At 37.1% G+C, this 23332-nt stretch overlaps 1 protein-coding gene across 4 annotated transcripts in view; it reads right to left on the bottom strand.

The window, feature by feature from the left end:
* Positions 1-23332, bottom strand: part of PAPSS1 (3'-phosphoadenosine 5'-phosphosulfate synthase 1) — a 51950-nt gene that overhangs the window by 12490 nt on the left and 16128 nt on the right. For 3 of the 4 annotated variants that reach the window (XR_014228684.1, XM_082316552.1, XM_082316553.1), the window contains exons 6-11: positions 17114-17227; positions 15051-15162; positions 11764-11969; positions 9293-9428; positions 7577-7845; positions 3554-3783 (exon numbers count right to left, since the gene is read on the bottom strand). Coding sequence is in view for 2 of the 4 variants with exons in the window: in XM_082316552.1 (XP_082172678.1) it covers positions 3554-3783; positions 7577-7845; positions 9293-9428; positions 11764-11969; positions 15051-15162; positions 17114-17227 (1067 nt within the window). In the remaining 2 variants the exon portion in view is untranslated. Of the gene's footprint in view, positions 1-3553; positions 3784-7311; positions 7473-7576; positions 7846-9292; positions 9429-11763; positions 11970-15050; positions 15163-17113; positions 17228-23332 lie in introns of those variants that run through there. The other variant, XR_014228685.1, reaches the window with a different exon arrangement.

The raw sequence follows: 23332 nt of genomic DNA, 5'->3' as shown, positions 1-23332 counted from the left end.
AGGTAGTGAAGTGTTCAACAGCTAGCTAAGAGGCAATAAGTTTAGGAAAAGACTTTCATGTCATACGCTTGGAGTACCTTTCCCTCTGATTTTATTCCTCCTAATGAAAATAGCATATATATCAGGGCATAGGTCTGATCTGATGCTACTGTCCATAGCTTCACTTGAGAAAAAAAAAAAAAAAAGAACAAAAAACCTGCTGCAATGCCATCCAAAGACAAGCTTCACAGCACTAAGGGGAACCTTACGCTGGAATGCTGCCTATATGGGAGGGAGGAGGAAGGAAGAAGAATATCAGCAAACTACAACTGCTAAATAAGCATCCTTGACTAACTTCAATTATAAAATATCTGCAATGCAGTAAATTATCAAATTTCTAAACATATATGGACGTTGTAGAGTAATACACAGTAAACCTACTTTAATTCTTGTCAGGTTTCAACAGATTCGCCCTTTTCATGCTGCTTATGATTTCCAAACAACAGAAGAACATACCATAAAGTTATATTTAGTTATGTAAGAGGCAACGAGACTTTGTGGCTTTTAAAAATAAAAGCAGACTAATTCAGGTGCTTAGAATTTACTGCTGAAATATAAAGCAGTTACATAACTTACAGTCAAGGTTAAGCCAGCACACTATCTACTAATAAACATAATTCATAGTAAGAAAGGCACAAGCTGCTAAATAAGACTTGTTGGCCAACAGAAGGGTGAATTATTTATAGATCGGTGGGCCCATGACACCTCAGGCCATCAAGGAAGAGATGCAACATATAGGTGGGCTCATGATCGAGGGGTGGACTTGACCATGGACACTATTACACAGGTTATCCATGAATGTAAAACATGCGCTGCAATCAAGCGAGCCAAGCGGTTCAAGCCTCTCTGGTATGGAGGACAATGGCTGAAATATAAATATGGGGAGGCCTGGCAGATTGATTATATCACACTCCCACAAACCCGCAAAGGCAAGCGCCATGTGCTTACAATGGTGGAAGCAACCACTGGATGGCTGGAAACATATCCTGTGCCCCATGCCACTGCCCGGAACACTATCCTGGGTCTTGAAAAGCAAGTCCTATGGCGACATGGCACCCCAGAAAGAATTGAGTCAGATAACGGAACTCATTTCCGAAACAGCCTGATAGACACCTGGGCAAAAGAGCATGGAATTGAGTGGGTATATCACATCCCCTATCACGCACCAGCCTCTGGGAAAATCGAATGACACAATGGACTGTTAAAGACTACACTGAGAGCAATGGGTGCTGGGACATCCAAACATTGGGATACACATTTAGCAAAAGCCACCTGGTTAGTCAACACTAGGGGATCTGCCAATCAAGCTGGCCCTGCCCAATCAAAACTTTTATGTACTGTAGAGGGGGACAAAGTCCCTGTAGTGCACATAAAAAACATGCTGGGGAAGACAGTCTGGGTTATTCCTGCTTCGGGCAAAGGCAAACGCATTTGTGGGATTGCTTTTGCTCAAGGACCTGGGTGCACTTGGTGGGTGATGCAGGAGGATGGGGGAGCCCAATGTGTACCTCACAGGGATTTGATTTTGGGTGAGAATAGCCAATGATTTGAATTGTATGATGTTAATTGCTATATAATACTGTATATCATCACTTCTGTGGTTGCTATATGCCATATCAATGGTATTATAGTAAGAATCACCCAGATTAACGAAGAATGAACTTTGATGAAACCGAGCAAAATGCAGCAGTGATGGAACCAGAACTGGCTTCAGCATGCAACAATCCAACACCACGCACCACCTCTCCTGCCCTGAAGGACTGTTATGACAGATGGAGCCCAAAGTCATGGACTAAAGGAACTCAACGGACATTTTAGAGGGATGGCCCATAGACTAAGCGCATGATATCCGTGTGTATATATCAAAAGACAGGAAAAGTGGTTGTGATTTATTGGAACGTATTGGAAAGTGTAGGACCTGGACATGATGTAGATGGTATAGAATAAAGGGTGGATACTGTCCTGGTTTCAGCTTGGATAGAGTTAATTTTCCTCATAGTAGCTGGTATAGTGCTGTGTTTCAGATTTAGTATGAGAATAATGTGAAAAACACAATGATGTTTTCGCTGTTGCTGAGTAGAGTTTACACCAGTCAAGGACTTTTCAGCTTCCCATGCTCTGCCAGGTGCACAAGAAGCTGGGAGGGAGCACAGCCAGGACAGCTGACCCCGACTGGCCAAAGGGCTGTTCCATACCACATGACATCATGCTCAGCATACAAACTGGGGGGAGTTGGCCAGGGGGGTGGCGATTGCTGCTCAGGGTCAGGCTGGGCATCGGTCAGCAGGTGGTAAGCAATTGCAGTGTGCATCACTTCTTTTGTGTATTCTTTTATCATTATTATTATTACTAGTATTATTTCCTCTTCTTCTGCTGTCCTATTAAACTGTCTGAACCCATGGGTTTTACTTTTTTTTTTTTTTCTCCCAGTTCTCTCCCCCATCCCACTGGGGGCGGGGGGGGAGGGTGAGCAAGCGGCTGTGTGGTGCTTAGTTGCCAAATGGGGTTAAACCACGACAACTGTCACAAGCCACAGTGACATCTTTGGAGACTTTTATACTCGGTGTAACTGCAGCATAAACAGATGAAGAACAAGAGATAAGAGATAGGTTCATTTTTACAGATCAATCCATCCCATACTGATTTCATACTTTCAAGGATGAACTGTGTTGTACAGACATACTTCTTCAGTTAGAAGCAGTAGGAAATAGTCAGAATATAAAAAAAATACAAGTGTTTTTTAGAAAAACATCTTGCTTGACAGTTTGTATTTCAGTACTAACTTCAACTGCAGTTTGATGTAAAACAAAAGTACAGTTCAATAATCTGAATAAAGAAGTTTAAACTAAAATGACAAGTCATCTTCCCAGTCCCACTCATTGGCACCACAGCAACACATACAGTGAGGTTTGGACTCTGCTATGCCACACGAGTGAAAAATAATATTGGAACATGCAGAAGGTGAAATTACCTGTCTTGTAACTGGATCAAAAAAAAAGCTGAAAACCCTGGGACATGCAATGGACTTAGGGCATCATTTTGCATTATTGTTAAACAGAGCAAATAACTATTTGTCACCCTCTCCTGTCCACTGTCTTCTCCCTGCTGCACTCTCTCATTGTTTCTCTTCCATCATATCTGATACATACTTGACATCTGAGAAGCATATTTAGAAAGATGTATCAGCAGAAAGCTAATCTTACCGTTATAATAAATAGTAATATTTTCCTGTGGATTTAGCAATCTGTGCCAACACGTTCCAGAACTAAAGAAACACCAGCACCTGGGAGGAAAAGGGGAGCTTCCAGTAGCAGCTAAAGTTGGATAAGGTTAGCTGTGCTGTGAAACCACACCCAAATCATGCTGAAGTCAAGTTGCATTCATGATCTAAACCCACTTCTAAACACTGCCATCTTTGAGCAATACGAATTTAATTAAAAACAAATTTTTTATGTGGGTGGGGGGTAAAAGGCAGCTATTGCTCAAAAAGTCTTAAAACAAAAATACAACTTACTGATCAGAGTCATAATAATCCATGCACTTCATTTTCTTATTATAAGCTGCAACTCTGAACGGTACAATTTCCAGTGCTCGGAGGCCTGGAGCCATTGTCAACACTTTGGCACCATGGGTTGGTTCATACAGATCTTTCCCGGTGTCAGGGTGTGGCATCCCTGCTGGATCTCGCCCTACAATGTAGAAGTTAGCTCCTGCAACCATCCGTGATCTACAGTGCCACTGAACCTAGAACAGAGACGGGGGGAAAACAGTTAACAGAAGAAAACGGTCAAAACCTGACCCTTAAAATGTGCATGCATTGTATAATTACCACTTTTTCCCTAATCAGACATGATTTTTACTATGGAGCCACAACAAAACAAAGTATCAATTATGTGAATCACCACCAAACTTACAGCTAAGACATACTATTCCTCTGTTTCATTTGCACATTAGGATACTTGAAAAGTTACTTTAGCACACTGTTTAGAAAAGTATAATCAGGGCAAGAAAGATGGAGCTCATCCATTTCTTAACTCAGTTCTTCCTGATGATGTCTTCCTCCATCCCTTTCCTTTTATACAAAAGGATGAATGCAAAAGCAACTGCTTTGGGAAGCTTAGTGGGATCTAGCCATATATCGCTCTATTTTAATCACAGGAATTTTTCTAAAAAGACACCCTGACCAATAGATAGCCGTGAAACATCTCATCGAAGAAAGACAAGATAGGCTACTTAAACAGTGTTCACGAGAGTTCTAATCAACCTATCTACACATTAAAAAAGAAAAATTACCAATGCTCAGCATTTTCACCTAGTGCATGTGGCAAGGATGTTGTCCGAGGCAGGACTTTAACACTTAGTCTGCATCGATATTAAGACCCAAAGGACATATAAACTAGGTACATACTGCACATGAATGCTTGGAATAGGCTTTCAGAGCACTAAGACTGCCTATTTATACCACAAGCTTCCAAGATGAAAACTGATAAAGCAAGTCTAGCTTTGGTAAATATTTAGTCACTTTTCCCCAATCGTTTCGAAATAATTTGATTGTAACATATCCATATGAACTGAGGACGAAACAATGTCAAAATCAGAAACTTTAGCTTTACCGAACTTTCGTTTGGATGCACCAACTCCCTTCCACCTAATATTTGAAGTGTTGTAAATATTGACAAACAGCTTTCCCACATTACTTTGCTGCACATTTCAGAATGAGTGGTTTCATAACTAACAACTTGATTTTTACTTTTTTTCCTTATAGCTCAGTTACTACTGAAGGTAAAAAAAAAAAAAAAAGATACTTCAAAGGAAATTCTGCACACAGACTATTCAATCACCCGCATCCTACAACCAAAGAAATGCTTTCAAATTATTTAGAAATGCATCTCTCACTAAATACGGTGAGAGGATTTTTTTTTTTCTCCCAAAGACTGTTTGCAGTACTTACTAGATCCTAGACTGTTAGATGTTACACTTATGACACTTTTTAGACTTATTATGCTATAAGGACTGTTGGTGAATTTTCTTAATTTGTTTTTATATGTAATGTTTTCAACAGAAAATTTAACTGTATGGTACAGGAAAAGTAAAATAACTATTACATTACTGTAGGTAACAAAGACACACCTCTTCAGGAAATGTGAATAAGTGCTCATACTGGGAAGTATTCTCTTAAAAGAATTGTCATACCACCTATAAAGCTTAGTACCTGCCAAAGGATACTCAGAGAAGAGTTTAAAAAAACAGCAAGTATATAACAGTAGTTTCTTATATGTGTAGCCTTACCTTCACACAAAACTAAAGGGCCTACCCAGTAACTACTAAAATAGCTTCACAAGTTGAACAGTAATAAACATCTGTCAAAACACCTGTCAAACACTAAAGGAAATAAAAGAAGGGGAGGCAAGAGGGGAAAAAACCCACAAATCATAGGACAAACATTGCTGCCACTACCTTGTAGTAAACGGACGATGTGATGGATAAATTTTCCTTCCATTACAAAAAAAAATTTGCATCTGCTTACTGCAAATCTTTACATAAAACAAAATCACAGCGTTCCTTATTTTATTCACTGTGCATGCTGTTCTATGGTAATAAGCTTTAGGCAAGAAGCTCAAAAGTGATTTCTCAAAGTAGTAACTAACTGTTAGTTCTACATTAGTTCTATAATCCTTACAGAAACCATTCAAGGAGGAAGCTTTGCAGTCAATATGGACAGAGTTCTGTAAATCAGTAGTCAGATAATGAAATTAGGAACCAGTCATGAGTTATGAGGGTACCATTGGTATCAGTTTTCATTTGACCACAGCCAGACGTTACACACGACCAATTCCACTGCTATTCAAGCATATAGTGTACTATGGAAGCATCTGGATGATGATACTCATAATTTTAACATTTATGTTACAAGCACAGAGTGGGCCATACACATGGAATTCCAGAATACCACAGCAGCTAGCAGCATATTTTCTGAAACTACTCTAGCCTAGTTAAATTTAAGTTTCATGTTGTCATTTGGGTAACAGCAAGTAAGAACTCCATTTTGAATAAGTGAAGCTATTTGACTAAGACAATTTAGAACACTGTAAACCACATGTTTAAGACATAAAACTAGCAGCTCTTGTCCCATATTTCTATACATCCATACTACTTCAGAACATATTTACTTTCCTAAGCAGGTGAATTTATTGCATTTTGATACAAAATTTTCTCTTACAGAACTGTTTCTTTTCTTTCAAGGTAATTATCAAGAATGTTAAAAATGCAAAAATGCTAAACTGATGCTTTAAAAACATGTCCATTAAAGTCTTCACAGACTGGAAGGCCACATCCATCCTGTAGATAACCATACTAACAGCTGCTTGTTGTTCTGTAAAGCACTTGCGCTACAGAAATGAATCTGGTACCAGTGTCTTTTAAATGACCTATGGAAAATGATTAAAGGAAGAGTCTCTTTTATTACTTGGCTACAAACATTACTGTCAGGCTGTACTCTGACGTCACTGGAAATGTCATATAGGTTAAGAGAAAACTCTTAGAGTAAGGATTGTAGGTTTTGTTCCTCCTCATATGCTCATGAATACAAGTCTGAAGTAGAAGATTTCTGTTAATTCTCATAAAAGGTCTACGGGAACAGTACAATAGTCCCTACAGTAACTTACTTACATGCCTCAACTAGATCTGGACTGCAGTTTTTTCTCTAGGACTGAAAGGCACTGCAAGCTCTGTTTGATCAGTCAACTGGCCAGCAGAAAATAAGCGACACCAGCCTGATTTAATTCCACTGGTGAGATATCCTATCTATCAAAAAACTACCACAGAGTTAACCTCTTGAGCCTGGTCAGAATTTCAACTTCCTGTGACTTTGGGGGGCGGGGGAAAGTAATGAGATGGAGAATCAATATCCCCTAAAGGAATTGCCCTCAAATGAGAGCATTTACTCTCTCTGCTGCTTCCCACAAACCTCTAGGGATTCCAACCCAAGACCTGGCTTCTAAATAAAGTGCTGCCAAAGAATTATTTCATACGAAAGCCTTGAAACAATTCTCTCTGAATTAAGTTGCCAAAATATAAACAAGTCCTTTTTGTTTGTTTTGGTTCCCCCCCCCTAATTTGTGTATAGCCCTCCAACATACAAACTTTTTGCTTAACAGTCATAAAACTTAAGTATCTTAACATTCAGGACAACTATTTGGTATGTTAACAGATCTTATAATTCCTTCTGAAAAAGACTGTAAAAAAGGAGGAAGGATTAATTCATTATCATACCGTTATAACTATAAAGAAAGGAGCACATAAACCCAGTATTGTCTCCCACCATTTCCAGCAAAATCCTCCAATATAGACGTTTCTTCATAGAAGAATGCTTTGGTTGATGACAGATGGAGCCTTTACAGTCTGGTTTTCCCAAGGAAAAATTAGTCTCCTCTCTCCATTAAAAAAAACACAATGCACAAACATCAGGCATAGCACAAAATACTTTAGTGCACTATCAAAGGGGCTTTGCTTTGTTTTAAATTCTTGATGTATTTACCTCAGTTGGTCCAGCATACATCATGGGGGAAGGGAATATAGCCACCACTGTTGTTTCTGGATTCAAGATTCCCTCCTCCAGTACTGCAGCATGTTGCTTCATGCGCCACATGAGAGGAACGTCATCCTCCTTTGTCCAGCCTCCAAGTGGATGCAAGAGTAAAACTGGGCGCCGGTAGCCACGTTCCAAAAGCTGCTTATGAGTATCCTGCATTAAAAGAGCATGCCCATTGTGCACCGGGTTGCGTAACTGGAACGCAAAGACAGCATCTATGGAGAAAAAACAGACAAAAGATACAAGAAAAGCAAGTTACTTTATCAGGAGTTGTACAATCGTAGAAAAATTTTCAAACAGTACAATCTTTCCTCTGAACTCTATTAAACAAGTATAATAGCAGTAGTCACAGGTCATTAAAGAACTATGAGTTATTATAAAATCATTATACTCAATAAGCAAAGCTAATAAAAAACAACCATACTAAAAAAAAAAAATAAATCAGCTTCATTCATTTTTGAGATTTCCACAGAATTACTCTAGTTTCTCCAATAGCTATAATCTTCTCTTTGGATTTTTCACTTGCATGAGCATATAACATAAAGTTAAATTCTAAGAGGAAATCAAACTATGCTAACTGTCTTAAAGGCTCAATGTATCATCAGGAGAACAAATGGACGTTTGTGACAAAACAAATGAAAGCGGATTTAATGCGCCTTAACAGTTCCTTCACCTAAACAGCTTTGTAGAGTCTACGGACAGTAAGAACAAAGCAAGGCTAACTGGTATTCCAAAGCATTACAAACTCTTCGATGAAAAACACTGCCTCAACCAGGATTTCTCCCTTCTGCAAATTAAGATGAACTAACGTACCCTGCAAGACAGCAAAATCACCATCACCAAGAGGTTTCTCATTAAGGAACCAATGAAATCTAGAGAACAGGGCTTTTTCAGGTATCAACTATATTTATTTAGGAGCTAGCTAAAACAAAGATTGGTATCTCAAACCTGCAGATCCTGGAAATACTGACCACACTGAAAAAAGACAGGAGCTCAGGACCAATCTCAGTTTGCATTCTTGATGTTAATCTCTTCCCTCACACTTAGAAGTGCTTAGCAGCTGCCTGCCAGCCACTGGCACAATGAAGGCAGTACGTTTGTTCTCTGCTTTAAGACATTACTCAGCCTCTTATTTATCTACTTAACACAACTGCTTTAGTGAGAAAAACTGTTTTGTTTCTTGTGCAACATAAAGCTAGCAGTTAGCTCACAATTTTTAACTGTGATACATTCCACTTTGCACCACTGTACTTGCATTACTGTCATAAGCTTTGCTCCCCAGAAGCAGCATAAACAGAAATAAACATAGAACAGCATGAAAGCAGCACTCAACCATACCTCTACAGTTTTAGCCGAACCTGATAATTTTTAAATCATGTTCTACCACATTTTAACATTATCTTTTCTTGCATTAGTAACATGTCTAGTGTGCATAGAAAGATAAAATTCAGAACCTCAGGCATTACCAGCTTCTCTTGTGTATTTAGGCAGTGCAATGCTTGAGGTCATATAAATTAATACCAGTAAAAGGCAAAGAATGCCACCTAGGAGAGCATTCAAAAACCTTCATCTTTGAAACAATGCTAGCCCCTGTGGTATTGAGGCAGCAGGCATTTGGATAAATCTTTGCAGGAAGAAACAGAACAAGAAAAGTTTACTCACCAGCATCCATTTCCTTGAATTTCTGCCTTAGTTCAGCTGGAGTGAGACGGTATTGATCAAGTCCATCATTCCAATAAATACGATCAAGCACCTGTAGATCTCCACCTACAAGCCAGTTCCCTTGCTCCATAACCATCTAAGAAAAGAAAGCAAAACCCTTGTTAGTATTGCTTGTCAGCTTCTCCTGAGCATCTAGAACATTGCAATGGGGGCACATCTTTACCAAGGGAAGAGTTCTGCGTTAATTTTATTCGACAGTCTCAAGTCAAGCATCAACGTTTTTTAAAAAATAAAACAAAATAAAGTAAAATAAAACAAAATAAAATAAAACAAAATAAAATAAAATAAAAATAAAAATAATCACTGGAACATAGTCCAGACATGTTATACGATGGTGCAGGAGAGATGCCCAAATCTTCAGTAGGCATATGCCTTTCTCTCAAAATAAAGGATTTTTTTAATAGGTAGAAATGCAAGTACCCAGCATTCTTAACCAACATTATTACATGACAAAAAGAGATAGCAGCCAGAAAGCCTAACATATTAAGTACAACAAAGTTGCACACTTTATAGTTGTTGGTCAAAGCAAATGCAGTTCCAGTATCACCTTGCAGTTTACAAGATTCTGGTCAGCAATAAAGTAACAAATAAACCAGTTCTGATTACCTTTAATTTATGAATAAAATCAGAATCTTTGAAGTAGGATAGCCTTTGGATTTGTTTCACAGTAGCACTTTACCAAGGCAACATATATTGTACACTCACTAGAATTCGTTTGGTATCCTCAAATATCACCTCACGCCTTAAGAAAAAATAATTATGGCAAGCTGCTTAACATGCTCTAGCAATGGCCATAGAAATCACTCAGAAATTATTAATTTCTGGGAATGCATTTGCTTTTGAAGATGGAACCACAAAAAAACTTCCAGGTTTCATACACATTTCTGATAATTTTTTAGCCTTAAGTAATTTAAAGATGACAACAAATGTTGACATAACATAAGACATTACATACTAAACCCACAAGCCAAAATTAACTGTGGATTTTTCAATTTATTTTTACTTTGAGATAGAGGACCTGCTGGAATTAAGTGATGCTACAGTCACCATCCCCTTGCCAAGGAAAATGCCAGACTTTGACATCTTACCAAGGTGGGGGAAGGTGTGATAAAGATATGAAGATGAGAAAACTGCACTACAGTAACTCTCAGGCACGCAAAGTTTTCTGATTAATTTAGAAAGGCCACCAGATTCATGTGCTGTCATGACAGTACTATGCACACATTCATATGCTGTCGTGATACTACTACTATACACTCCAGTACAGACATAGTAACATAGCTCCTCATCTTCTACATTAGTTTCAGCCATGTCATTCTGTAATTGCTAATGCATTATAACAAGTCATTCAAATCTTGTCTGCATCAGATTTTCTTAGAATTTCTTAAATTTGTGTGAAGTTTTCAACAAAGGGGTATTCTTATGTTCATCAGCACAGAACACATCAAGGGCTTTGAAAATTTTCCAGAATACTCTTACTTGTATCTAGCAGGAGATGTCCTTTTTCAGATATACTCCTGAATACAACTTCAGTCAGTAAACAGATGTCATTACACATTAATAAAAAAATTGATTACACATTAATAAAGAAGTCAAAAAATCCATAGTTTTCACATATGTATAACTATTAATCTTACAGATACTTTTACAGCAAATCAAAGGCTTTCCCTTTTTAAAAGCAAGCTCATAATTTGAGGTTTGTTTGATTTCTTTTTGTCTGATTTTAAGTCATAGTTGTAAACAAAAAGATACTATAGAGACAAATGGGGGAAGAAACATATTTTGTCTCTGCAGAGCTCAGATGCAACATTTACATCAGCTTGCAAATCCAAACACAAAACATTGCGATGTTGCAGTTAGAATATTTCAGTATGACATACACATAAGGTCAAGATAATAAAACATACTGAACACAATGGATGGGAAATAACTCCCCAGAGAGTTAAATGATGAACTCTCCAGGAGTGGGGCCTATTTCAAAAGCATCTAAACCAGGCAGTTCTCACGTGCTCCGCATGCAGGAAGAATAGAAGTTTTCTTGCCTTCACAATGCATGTATCTGCTGATTAAGGCGCTTTGATGACCCATCTGGCTACACAGAGGGATGTGTTTCCTAGGCACACTAGAGGGCAAAGTTCCCTCTTCTGTAGCACAGATTCTACAGTATGTTCTAAATTCATTTCATGTGTACATATTGACATTAGATTTTCACACTAAGCGCAGCCTATTCAACAGCTGCACAGAACAAAAAAAAAAAACAACCACCCTTGTTTCTGCTCAAATGTTTTAATTAGTTCTCAAAGTAGTTTTGCTGTCGAAATACACCAGTCACAGACATCAGCTTCACTTAATTTGCAGCGCCACAAACGGTACAGCTAATAGGATTAGATTTTCAACTTTTAAACACACACCTTGATATACGGATGTTCCTTGCATGTTGTGCCCCATTGCCTAGCACAGCGTTCCTCTTTCCTGTGCTCGTAGAATTCGGGATTACGAAGAATGGCCACACGACGACCTTCATACACCAGTGCAATTGCTGTACACCCATCCAGTCTTTCTTTGTCTTCTTGAGTAGCTGTTAGCACTATAGGCACTGACAGATTAATAACTCCCCCTGCAGAGTGAAGGGAAAAAAAAAAATGGGCCCTTATCCTTAGCAACGGTCATCAGTGATATGATGAAAATCTACCCTCCTAACAAGCCACAGTCCAGGCTGTATGTGTACCACACAACAGGTAGCTCAAGTAGTTAAATTTTAACAGGGCTTGAAAGCAACTTTTAGAATGAACTCTTGCATAAGATACACATGCTATAAAAATGTGCAAGCACTGAGGTTTGAGAAAGAGCAAAGACAGTACTGAAAATAGCAAGTATTTATAGCTGCACACAAGTATTTAGACTGTGGGGATACTACTTTTTTGGGATCTCAAAGGAATAACTTGTTAAAGAACCTATCTAGTAAGCAGAAATACACAATTGTCCCTTTTAAACAGATCATCTAAAATATTAGGCAAGATCGCTAATGGAGTGGATAAAGAGTAAAAAAAGAAATAGCATTCTCAGCAGCCATACTTTCAGTCCGTAAGAAAAGTTCAATGCGATAGAAGCAGCCAAATGTACCCAAGTAGTTAGCATATATAATTCAACTGTTTCAAAAGGCGACTTTTGCTGTTTACTTAAAACTGTATTCAGATTCAAGCATATGTATTTCAGAAAAAACTGTTAAGTCAGGCAGACATTTTGCATAGTTTGTTCAGCTGAAAGCTTACCGGCTACTTTACTTCTAAAACTAAACCAATGCATCTGAATTTTAAGGTTATGTGTGGTCCTCACTTTTAAGCATTTACTTCACTGCTAGATGCTGGAAGTCTTGTTTTTCTTGACTACAGGAGTGAGATTTGAGAAACCCAGTGGAGTAGATACTGTAAGTCTCATACAAAGGCTTGAATTCTAACGAGCATACAATTGCCGAAAGAGTGCAAAACTTTTGGGTGGTCTCCAGGAGAAAAGGCATGGCCCCCTTAAAGTTAATGGGGGTTTTGCTATTGACTTGAGTGGGGCCAAGACTCTAAATAAGGCTGATTTCCCCGTTATTTGAGCAATACATTTTTTCATAACCTTCTCTCAATTTTACCTTAAGTGTGGTAGGAAGTTAAACTTTATGAAGCTGGATGAAAAAGTTAAGAGGAAAATAGATCCCCCCCTTCCTTCATAACGCAAAATGAAAAGCATGCTGCACATCTTCTCCTAAGTTCAGTCTTAGTGCTCAGACTTATTTTCAAAGCAACTAGGTCATAAAATTGAGCTTGGCAACAGTCACAGAGAAGGTGATATGCCACTCCTAATTTGATAATTAAAAAAATCCTTTTGCTTTTGTGAACAAGGAATTAAATATTTCAAACTGGGAAGAGATCTCAAACCTGTTAATTATTAAAATTTTGTCAGTGACCAATAATAAATATATAGTATCTTTGACATCTGTCTTCAGCCGCTGTACAAATGAGAAACTGAGGCAACGTAGTGGAGTGAGTTTCTTAAGTCGCAGGTGAGGACAGTGTCAGCTTGAGACTATTTCAGATAACTTAAGCTTCTAAGTGAGAATATTAACACACCTGCACCAATCTCCACAATGTAGAAGTCAGTCAGTACGAACATTGCATTTAGAGCCCAAAGGATGAGATGCATTGCAGGTATTAAACAATTTCCCTCTCTTGAAAAAATCAAAATCCTGGAAAATGACTGCTGCCTTGAGACTCCAGAACTAACATACCAAGCAGGGAGGAAACTTTCAGGATGCTTTTTTGACTTAACCATTCCCACTGCTTCAAGCAGCAAAGCAGCTTTGAGGCAATCACATTTCTCTAAAAAGGTTCTCATACATAAATGTTGCAGTAGATATCTAAGAAGAGGAAATATGTTAGCATCTAGAGGAACATGACTTTTCTATTCAAGCTTAGAACTGAAAATTGTTTCCATCAATAAGTTATTAGTTATTTTTCATTACTTTTATTTTTTGCAGCATACATGAGGTACTAAAAACAATTGCAAGAGAAGTTTAAAAACTCATAATATTGCCATATCTGACACCTATACAAGGTCTTAAAAGCCTTATAAAAATTCTGATTTACAGAAGACTACAGGGCAGAATAAGAAGCTACAAGCTATTTTAGCAGCTGAATGCATAGCATGCCATCTGCAGAGCATGTTTCACCTGAATGGACACACAGAAGGCAAATGGAATAAAAATAAAACTAGCAGTTCAAAAACGATACTGCAAACTTTAGATACTCCAAAATAACAGGATGACATTATGTTGCCTAGGATAGTATCCGAGACACTTAGAAAAGGGAACTAGAAAATGAAAGAGGGACAACAGATGTCTGGATCATAGAATTGAAAGACAAGTGACAATTTTTTTTCTGCTATTTGGTCTCCAGCAAGAGAAGAGTAATGCAGAAGAAAGTGGGGAGACAGGAATTTTTACTATCCCTCTTTGATATAGAGAGCGCAAAAAAACCTAAAAGGCTGGAGTAAAACAGAGCCTTCAAGAGGAATAAATGAAAAATGACAGAGGACCACAATCAAATTCCAAAACCTGACGTTATTATCACTTGTTGGACTACCTTAACTAATGCTTGCTCTTAGCCAGTTGGTAATGCAAAATAAAAGATATTTGTTTAAATCATCACAAGATAATTACTAAGTTATAGTAATTTAATTACATGTGACAATTGTCCATACTCAAGCAACCTCCTCAAATTCTGATTTCATACTTGCAATGGCTCCAGCACTCAAGTCAGTTTGTTGTCCTTTCTTTCATTACCATTACGGAACAAATCTTTTGGCACACAGAGCTAAACAGCAACTAAATTGCAGTTCTGAATTCTAAAATAAATGTCTTCAAAACAAATTAGAAACATAGATTTTAGGTTTAAATGTTTTTCAAAAATGAAAACATTTGAAAAGTATAATTTATAAAGGCAAAAAGGCAAGACATTCAAACACAATGGTAGGTATAAAAACAATAAAACCATCAAGTTTAAAACTGATGATCATCATAATCGAGCCTCTTACCCCAGGTTGTGCACAAGGCTGATAACGTATGACCACACCACCACTAAGAAGCAAAGCATCAACAATATTTTAGAAGTAGGATTAGTTTGCTCAGTTTTACAAATGGTAAGTTTTACCCTACCGTCAAGGAGACAGTCAAAGTGAAGGCACTGTAGGTATTCTCTCTCTCTCATAAAGCCATTCAGGGGTGTTGCCCAACCTTCTGCTAGCACTTGCACCCATTGCATATCCACCTTGTAAAGAAATGGAGAAATAGACTTAGAGCAGACAAAAGTTGATGCTTAATGATTGGCATCACGTATTAATCATAATAGATCATGATTTACCCATAAAATGCAGGACAGTGTAAATGGAAGATTTCAGTATTACAGTTTTTAATCACAAAGAACTGAAAGTTTCTACAAGTAAAAAAAAGAACAACTTGTTTCTCACTGTTCATATTTTTGGTTATTTTCCAGTCCTTACACTAGATCAAATTTCCATGTGTTAAAAAACAAACCAACAACAACAAAAAAAAAGGCACAACAACAAACTTTATTTGTAAATGTTTGATAAAGTTCACCTCAACAGAATTAGAGAGTCCCACTTGCATTTATTTTTTAACAAAGCAAGATAACCAAGAGGTGAAAAAAGAAAAAAAAGAAAAACACCACAACAATTACCACAAAAATCAGAATTATGGGGGTGAACATTAAGAGGTCTAATCTTAAAACAGATTAGAAAGAAAAATTTTATTGCAGAAACTAGTGAGACAACCCACAAGTAAAGTTCTCTTGGGACTAGTACTTAGTTTAGTTTAAGAGGTATCAGCTTACAGGGAATTTCCTTCCTTAGCACTTAAACAGTCACACTATGACTTAGTGTGTGGCCTCTATTATTTCTGCATGTCCATTACTAAGACTTGGTCAAGTCTTTGACAAGGACAGGCTTTGCTTGTGCAAGTCTCCTTTGCAAAAAAGAGCATGACTAATTTTATTACACTGTTTAATTTATACTGCGGCAAGTACAACACACATTTTCTTCCCAAGCTAATGTTATATACATGCTTGATATTTAACAAACCACTGGTTGGGGGTGGAGAAGGAAAGGATTTGTTTTTCTAGATAGGGAGCAATTTAGAACGGGACACTACATAAATTTAATAATGGTGACCTTAAATATTTATTCCTTATCGAAGCAATAAATAGTTTTACATATGTGAAAGGATCTAGTAAGATGCAGTGAAAGGAAGTATTAAAATTTATTAGTAGTAGAAGGCTAGGCAAATTTTAAAACTATTTAATTCAGTGCTTAGTATGTCGTCTCATTCCTTCCAAGTCAAGTAACTCACGGCAGATGCTCAACTCTGAGCTAAATCAAATGCTTAGCTTTAAGTTCTAGTAATACTGTCAAAAAGCCAGTGAAAACACTCATGCATTGTATCTGTGTTTAGGTCTAGTTCTTAAGAAAAAGAAGATGAGGTACAACAGAAACACAGACAGAATCAGCTTTGTCTAATTAATCTGAGTTGGAAAATAATACATTTAACCAAAATAAGAACAGAGTTGATCAAGTTGATCCATGCTTTTCCACATTTTCTCTGCTGGAAGCCAGAAAAGTAGCATGAATACGTTCTAACTAGAAAAAACAAACAAACAATAAAGTAGATCTGATCATCTCTGTAGACTTAAGTTTGCAACTGTTTGAGCCTGGTATGTAAGGTTACTATCGTTCAGCTGAAGGTTACCAATAAGGAGAATCAGGAAGCAGTAACTGATTTCCTTCATATTTCTAGGTTATTACAATTCAAAATAAAATGGTTTGTGTAAGTAAACTAAAAAAAAAAAAAGTTAGTAATTCTTCTAGAAACAACTACTCATACAAAGATATGCCAGGTACGGTTGAGGCCATGGATGGCAAAGGGAGGAGGCAGCATGGGAGGAAGCTGCTGAATCTCCAGGCTTGGGATAAACTAAGTAACACTATACTAGACATTATTTATGAAATTACAAAGATTCAAATGTTATCTCTAGTAAGTGATCAAAGAAAACACAGATGCTGTGATTTCTCTCAAGAAAAGAGTGAAAAAGTATACCAAGATACATTCTGTAACCAGTACAGATATTTCGACTATATCTACTTTCTCTGAGCAAGAGATTAAACTGTCTTTCAACTTCAGCAATGAGACAACTGAACACACAATACCTTATTTATTTCCAAGGTTAACAGAGACTCAGCATCAGTTTTGGCCAACTGTAGCTTGTTTTCTGGCACATAAAGCTCTTTCACCTCATAAGAGGCATCCACTGGTACAATGTCCTGTATAAAAGGAATAAATAGAACTTAATGTTTGCTCAAAATGCTTCTTGGACACTGAACACATGGTCAAGAAGTAAAATTCTAGTGTTGCACTACTCTGTAGCAAGAGTTTATTCATTAAGCGATTTTTACTCCTTTAAAAACCGGCACTGTTCCAAGATTATGATATGTTGCTAGCCAAGCTGCTGGCTTGAGTAACTAAAGTGAGACATTCCGACAAGAGATTTTTTTCTAAACTTGAAGTACCCCATATAACATTTACCTAGTAAATTCTTAACTGTTTAATTAAGTGCAGTTTTTATGACTTATTAATGCCTACATTATCTACAGCAGAAAGGAAGACTCTGTGCTTTTATACTTGCTAAAGAAGTAAAAAAAGTTTTAGGGACTGAGCATTTATAAATTTAAGTCATTCACTATACAACATACATTAGAGGCAGTAACATGGAGGTTAAAAAAAAAATCTTTTTCTCAACTGAAAGTGATTAATACAGAAGTACAAATTAAATGTATTACCTACAGCTAATGACATAACTCCAGTGACTTAATCTATATACTAACACTTAGAACATTTAAATATGAGGCCATCTGTGCATACATATGTGCAATGAACTGAAATCTAGTTTTATAACCGGAATACCACAAATATTTTTTATTTGAAAAAAACTCAGTTTTCCTCCATGTGTTTTAAGCAAGACATTCTCACTCCACAATGCTCAAGGCTCAAGACCTTAAACTTCTCGTAAGATATGAATATAAGTATAAAAACATAATTTAAAAAAAAAAAAAAGGGAGAAGGGAGAAGGCCATCATCATAGAACTTTAAAGAGTCTCCTCTGACAAAGGATGGTTTAAAATGTCAAAACCTAGTCAATCGTTCCAGAGAGATTCAGCAGCAAAAAAATCTGTGAAAAGCAGCTGACAGTTCTTTTTAAAACAGGTTTTTCAGAGTTTTGGAAACTTTTGTAAAGTAATGCTTTACTTTTTGAGGAAAAAACCTCACCCTTATTGCAAAGTATATACAGAACCATAACAAGAATAAAGACATTATCTTTATTTTTCCAGTATATGCAGCCCAGAGTAAACAGGTAAGCCTGTAGGAAACACAAAGTTTGCCCAAGCATTTTAAAGCATTCGTCCAAGCATTTATCAGACATTACACACTACCTCCATGGAAAGTAAAACAAAGGGAGTGGGATGATGGAAGCAAGTGGGAAATAAAATTACTGCAGGAGAAAAAGATGTGGTGAGTCTCACTGGCTGTTACTTAATTCATATCTCCAAAGACAAATAAAAGGAAAACAAATTAAACTAGCACTTAGAAATTGTGTTTTATTAGGAAAAGCTCAGCCCATTACATATCAGACATCATTTGGGAAGCTGATTTTATTAGACAGTAAGTTAGGCAAAACCTGTCTTCCATTTTCTCTGCCTGAGCAGCAGCATTACAGCCCAGAAGAGCAGCAGCAGACTCCTGCCACAGCACTAAGCCCAGAATCAAACAAAGGTATTGCCTGCTGTAAAGAACAGCAGACCTTACAAGCAAAGTATAATGACTGAGTACACATTATGCTGCTTCACAGAAGATTCCCCTCTGGACCCTAGTTCATTACCATGTTAGAATGTCCTAATTTTACAAACCATCAAAAGCTTAAAATAAATGTGCCTATTAAAAAGGTCTCTTCAAATATGATCCTGTTTTTAGTGTCCCACTAATAGGCAAAACAATGGAGAAAACAAAGGTTTCACAATGCAGTTTCTGTCAACAACCTACCTCATTATAAGGATGTAAACAGCTTGAAGACACTTCTAGCAACACTGAGTCAGACATTTAGAGAATTTGTAGGATTAGTAAACCTAGATTCCCTTGCAGGCATAAAAATGGTATTTAAAACAACATCTTAAATTAAAAAAAAAAAAACAAAAAAAACAAAAAAACAAAACAAAACCAAACAAACAAACAAAAAAACCAACCCAAACAGCAGCAAGAGGAATCCATAGGTCTTTAAACTGTATGTATTATAGGAAAATGTTAGGTTAGCAAGCCATCTAGTGACCACTTTAAGGTAGTAACTTTACTCAAAGGTTCATTCTACCGAAGGACAAGTTACACAATATTCCTCAACATTATTTCATAATGCATATATAAATAACAGCAGAATAATAATAGAAAAAACTAGACGCTTTATGGGAATGTGCCTCCTCAGACTGCAGTGGTAGGTACTTTGCTGATGCTGTCTAACATCCTCAACAGCCTGTAAAGAAAGGGCCTTCAGGCAAGTCTCTGGTAGATGGGCATTCACAAGTGACATTCAATTTACAATACTGAATGACTAGTCTTCTAAGTTCATATTAATTGAGATGTGAGGCCACTGAATTATTTATATATGGAAAAAACAAATAGAAGTATTTGCTTGACTACAATAATCACTGAAATTTTGGTAGCTACAGCTTGCAGGGAAGTTTGTCAGTACATTAAGTACAGGGAAAACTGAAAAGTGCAACGACAGCCATGATCTTAAGAGAGAGAGAGGTATGATTTTCTGGACTGAGGGCCTTTTCTCTGTCCATCAGTTGTGTTCTATTATGTTTTAAATTCACTTGAGCCATAGAAACACTCCTCCTCTTATGCCAACAAGAGGCATTTCTGACCCCAGCCGTTTACTGCTGTTTCTCTCAAATCTGTAAAGATGCCCTTTACACAGTTGTTTTGGTCAAAATACGTCATGTTTAGCTTATGTAGTACATCTATATCAAACTAAATAATTTTGACTGAAAACATTTAGGAAATACTCATACAAATCTATCAGTCAGCAGATCTAACTGGATGATTGTCGCCTAACCAGAGTCTCTGTAATTAACATAGAATGGCTCTGAACCAAAACCTTGTCTGTGCCTTTTCCCAGAAAATGGAAGTTAAAAACAAGAGAAGCAAGCAGAAGAAATAAGTAACAAAAACTTCACAGTATTTAATGATTACACAATTCAATGTGACTGAAAACTCCAAAATTATACATGCTTTTTTACCAACATGAGCTACTGAAATCTATTTCTATAACATTCAGTAGTACATTTTCAAAAGAAAACAACCACAACCAAAGCACACATACCTCAAAAATAGGAAATCCGTAACTTAAAATACAGGAAGTTCTGCTTACTTTCCTAAGCATGAGAAGAAATCAGTGTTTTATTGATGTGGGAATTACAGAAGTTGAATACTGAGGTGTTCTTTTAAATTACGCTTAAAAGCTTATACTGGTTTCTGCTCACTCTGGCTTACATCTTTACTGTTGTGTGTTTAAATCTTCACTGTAACAGTATAAAACTAATAGTATAATCTTGCATATCCTTTACACAGAGCGTGGGTTTTTTTCCCCCAGCTTCTCACACAAAATAACTATTAGCCTTATCACAGAATCACAGAGGAGCCTCTGGAGACCATCTAGTCCAGCCTCCTGTTCAAAACTGGTCCCAGTACAGCAGGCTGCTGAGGAACTTGGCCAATCAAGTTTTGAATATCTCCAAGGATGGAGCATCCACAGACTCTCAGGGCAACTTGTTCTAATATTTGATCATCTTCATAGTGAAAGGTTTGTTTCCCCTATGTCTAGTTTGAATTTCCCATGTTTCATCTCGTCTGTCGCCCCTCATCCTACCCTTGTGCACTGCTGAGAACAGTCTTCATCGGTCTTCTCTAAACCTTCCCATTGGGGTGCTAGAAACAGCGACAAGACCTCCTTTAGCCTTCTCTTCTCCAGGCTGAACAAGTCCAGTTCCCCTCAGCCTCTCCTTGTACAGTGACGTGCTCCAGGCCCTGACCATCTCGGTGGCCTTCAGCTCAACTCACTCCAGTACATCAGTGTCTGTCTTCTACTGGGTGAGGGAGAAGGGCACAAACCTGGACATGGTATCCCGATAAGGTCTCACAAGTGCCACGTAAAGCAGCAGAATTGCTTCTCTCCACCTGCTGGACATGTTCTTGCTATTACAGCGCAGTATGCAGTTGGCCCTCTTTGCTGCATGGGCACATGTTTTCATAATGCTGACAAATGTTTTTATAATGCTGAACAATTTACTTCAGTTCTCTTGTGTCCTCCTCATGTCTTAGGAAGAGAGTTACTTTGTTTAGTTATCAAAGAGGTGAGTTATTCCACACAATGTCAGCATATATCAAAGTTAAAAGATAGGTATGCTGCAAGTTAATGTCATTGTACTGTATTTCATACCAATGCTTATTTCCAGCATTATAAACCATTTCTAAGATCCCTGTGGTCTGCACTTTGTCTTATGAATCCCAGTTTGTCCCATTCAATCACCTTTTGCTGTAGGTATTTGGTTTGGCATTTGTACAAATTTTCTGCTGAAATTATTTTGAAAGCAGGAGGAAACAGGAAACAAAGTTTCAAGTAAAATAATGATTTGATACCCAGCTAGCAGCTGGGTATCATTAATTGTGTCATACTCTGAATGCCTAATTTACAGTCAAATAATGAAAAAGTGGGCTGAAGATGTAATGCCTGCTCTACAAGAATGTTACAGATATTAAAAATACTAAGCTCACATGTTTTAAGTTTCTTGATTAAAAAAAAAAATCCACTGAAAGATGTTATGGACGCTGCTGTAATTCATGTTGATGACCACGGTGATCACACAGAATATTCTTCATAATCGGTTTTTTGAGAAGTGAATGAGGAACTAGACAAGATTGAGAACTTTGCTCCAGAGAAAATCACTGTGTTGTTACAGTGATAGCTGCAGTATAATTTGAGGTAAAAAACAAACAAACAAAAACCAACCACCAAAAACAACAATAAAGTTTACATGTACACTCACAGCGGATTGATCTAAATAGTAGTAGAAGTGCATAATCAGGTTCCAGTTTGGAGGTGGTATTCGCAGAGCCGCCATAAGTTCATGTCCCTAAGAATGGGACTTTTATACAAAGGTAGTTAAAAGTTTAAAGATTAAATGTTACCTATTGGAAATGCAACTCTTTCCTTGTACACTTTTGTACTTCCTTAACAATAAAGGTGGCATTCCAGAGCTATGACTTCTTCAGAAAATATTTTCTAGGCTAAATATTGAACTTATTCCATAGTAAGGAAATATGAACTTTGTGCAATGGGCTAGATCAGCTATATTGGTTGACAGTAAAAACAAGAACTAAAACAACAAAATCTTTACAGCCAAACACCTACACGAGGCTTGTCTGACTCCACTGGAAAATATCAGCAGATTGAAAGACAAATTTATCAAGCTCAAAAGATACACAAGCCTTTCTGACTGAAAAAAAAAAAAAAGTGTGCAAGCACTAATTTGTATAGTACTGAGAGCAGTTGGGGGATGGAGGGAGGGAGGAAGTTTTCATACGACTCAGACTTGGTAGCTTTAGGAGATACTCATGAGCACCTTGCATTCTAGATCCCTAAAAAGAACTTTGAAGTATCTATTGCATTTACATGCAAAGAAAGCAAACCAGGTGACCCACAAAACAAAGTTATACCACACAAGAACTTCCCAGATTCAAAAACTGCTTATTACTCCTACTTCTGTGTGGTTACCTCCCTTTTTCTTCCATAAAAGATTGAATATGTTTTTGGAAAAGACGTGGTACATTCGTTTCAGAGTTCTTTTCAAATATTACGAAAAATCCTAAGAACCAAATAATTCCACTACCTATAAAAGAACAATATTTCAAATTCTTGCTTAATACATAAATATGTGTGTATATCTGTCCTCTATCTCAACACACATTTATACCATTCCAGCTGTCTTTTTTACTGCCATTATTGTCTGAACTAGTATAAAAATAGTCCTTGAAATCCAAGGATTACCAGTGTTTTGAGCAGACTTTTTCCCAAAGTTTTTCACAGCTATTGAAATAAAACAAACATCCCAAATTATTTTTAATGCTGCTGGTCTATGGCCTTTTTAATAATATATTGTGATTAGTAAATAAAGAAGAACACAGACACAGCTTGTTCCAACTAAAGGAAACCTACAGAAATTATATTCTCAAGATATCACTGTATTAATATGGCCTGAGAACAAGACATGCCTGTTCAGCCATGCCTTGGTTTCATTGTCTCTCATTAAAGTTAATTA

This window comes from Platalea leucorodia (assembly GCF_965183815.1).
Source record: "Platalea leucorodia genome assembly, chromosome: 6".
Lineage (NCBI taxonomy): Eukaryota > Metazoa > Chordata > Aves > Pelecaniformes > Threskiornithidae > Platalea > Platalea leucorodia.
Note: the sequence above shows the minus strand (reverse complement) of the source record. Positions and strands in the feature narration are given on the sequence as shown.